This window comes from Fulmarus glacialis, unplaced genomic scaffold (assembly GCF_000690835.1).
Source record: "Fulmarus glacialis isolate BGI_N327 unplaced genomic scaffold, ASM69083v1 scaffold15714, whole genome shotgun sequence".
In the NCBI taxonomy this organism is placed as follows: domain Eukaryota; kingdom Metazoa; phylum Chordata; class Aves; order Procellariiformes; family Procellariidae; genus Fulmarus; species Fulmarus glacialis.
Window position 1 is genome coordinate 2959 of NW_009206214.1, and position 995 is coordinate 3953.

The following is a 995-nucleotide window of genomic DNA, read 5'->3' on the forward strand; positions in this document are numbered from 1 at the left end:
AAGCTTTTGCTCGCGGGTTGGAAACATTTGATGCTCCGTGTTGTTGGAAGCAGGAATCGTGGCCTTCTGGACCTCTGACTAGATCTGTGTTTTGTTTGAATGAACTTCAAAGATCCAGGATGCATCAGGAAAAACCTTTTCGGTTTAACAAAAGATGACTTTGAAGTCTCTCATTTAAATAACCAGAACTAATGAAAAGCATGAGTAATTCAGGAAGGCGGTGCTTTGTGCCAGCTGTGAATTGCGTCTAAGTTTTTTGTAGGTCAAGACGAAAACGAGAACAATAAATGTAAAGCTATTTACGCTCCGTAAGTAGGGCAGAGCTGGAATTCTGCAGAAGTTTTCCATGATGGAAATACGTGTCTCTGCCTTGTGTGAGGAGTTCAGACAATTCTTCCATATATTTGATGCTTACCGCTCTAGGGAGACAGGTTGGTAGACTCTCTGCAAACCTCGTTTGTTTTGCTGTAATATTACCTGTGCGTGTGTTTTGTTGACGTCTGCTCAGCAAGCTGGATGTGAGACAATACAGCTGGCAGGCTTGATTTTCACTCCAGTTACACTCAATGCATGAGTGGTGGATCCATTACGGTTACTTGCACGGTTTAACACGATGGAATTCAGTATTTTCATCTTTATTTTTCTTTATAGTCCCTGGAGGATAGTAGATGACTGCGGAGGTGCTTTCACGATGGGAGCGATAGGAGGTGGCATTTTCCAAGCTATCAAGGGGTTCAGAAATTCCCCAGTGGTAAGTAAAATGATTTGAGAGTGCATTCAAGTGCAGTCCTGCTTTCTCTGTCCATCAACAGCGGCCAAAGGTAAAGGAGAAGAAATCCCTGTGCAGCGAGTGGGACTGATTAATGGCCTGCATGTCATTAATCCAAACCGGGAGGGTACATCTGGTGAACGGCTCAGGATCCACATGGATCCTTCATCTTTCTGGGTAAAAGTTCTGCTTTCCCTGTTTGATCTGATGGCGGCCGGCTGCCCTT

General features: G+C 44.4%; 1 protein-coding gene across 1 annotated transcript in view; it reads left to right on the plus strand.

Annotated features, from left to right (window-relative positions):
* Positions 1-655: 655 nt before the first annotated feature.
* The window catches only part of TIMM17A (translocase of inner mitochondrial membrane 17 homolog A (yeast)), a 5584-nt gene continuing 5244 nt past the window's right edge, over positions 656-995 (plus strand). Inside the window, exon 1 of the mRNA XM_009575672.1 lies at positions 656-751. Within this exon, the coding sequence (XP_009573967.1) occupies positions 692-751 (60 nt within the window). The 5' untranslated portion in view covers positions 656-691. The remainder of the gene's footprint in view (positions 752-995) is intronic.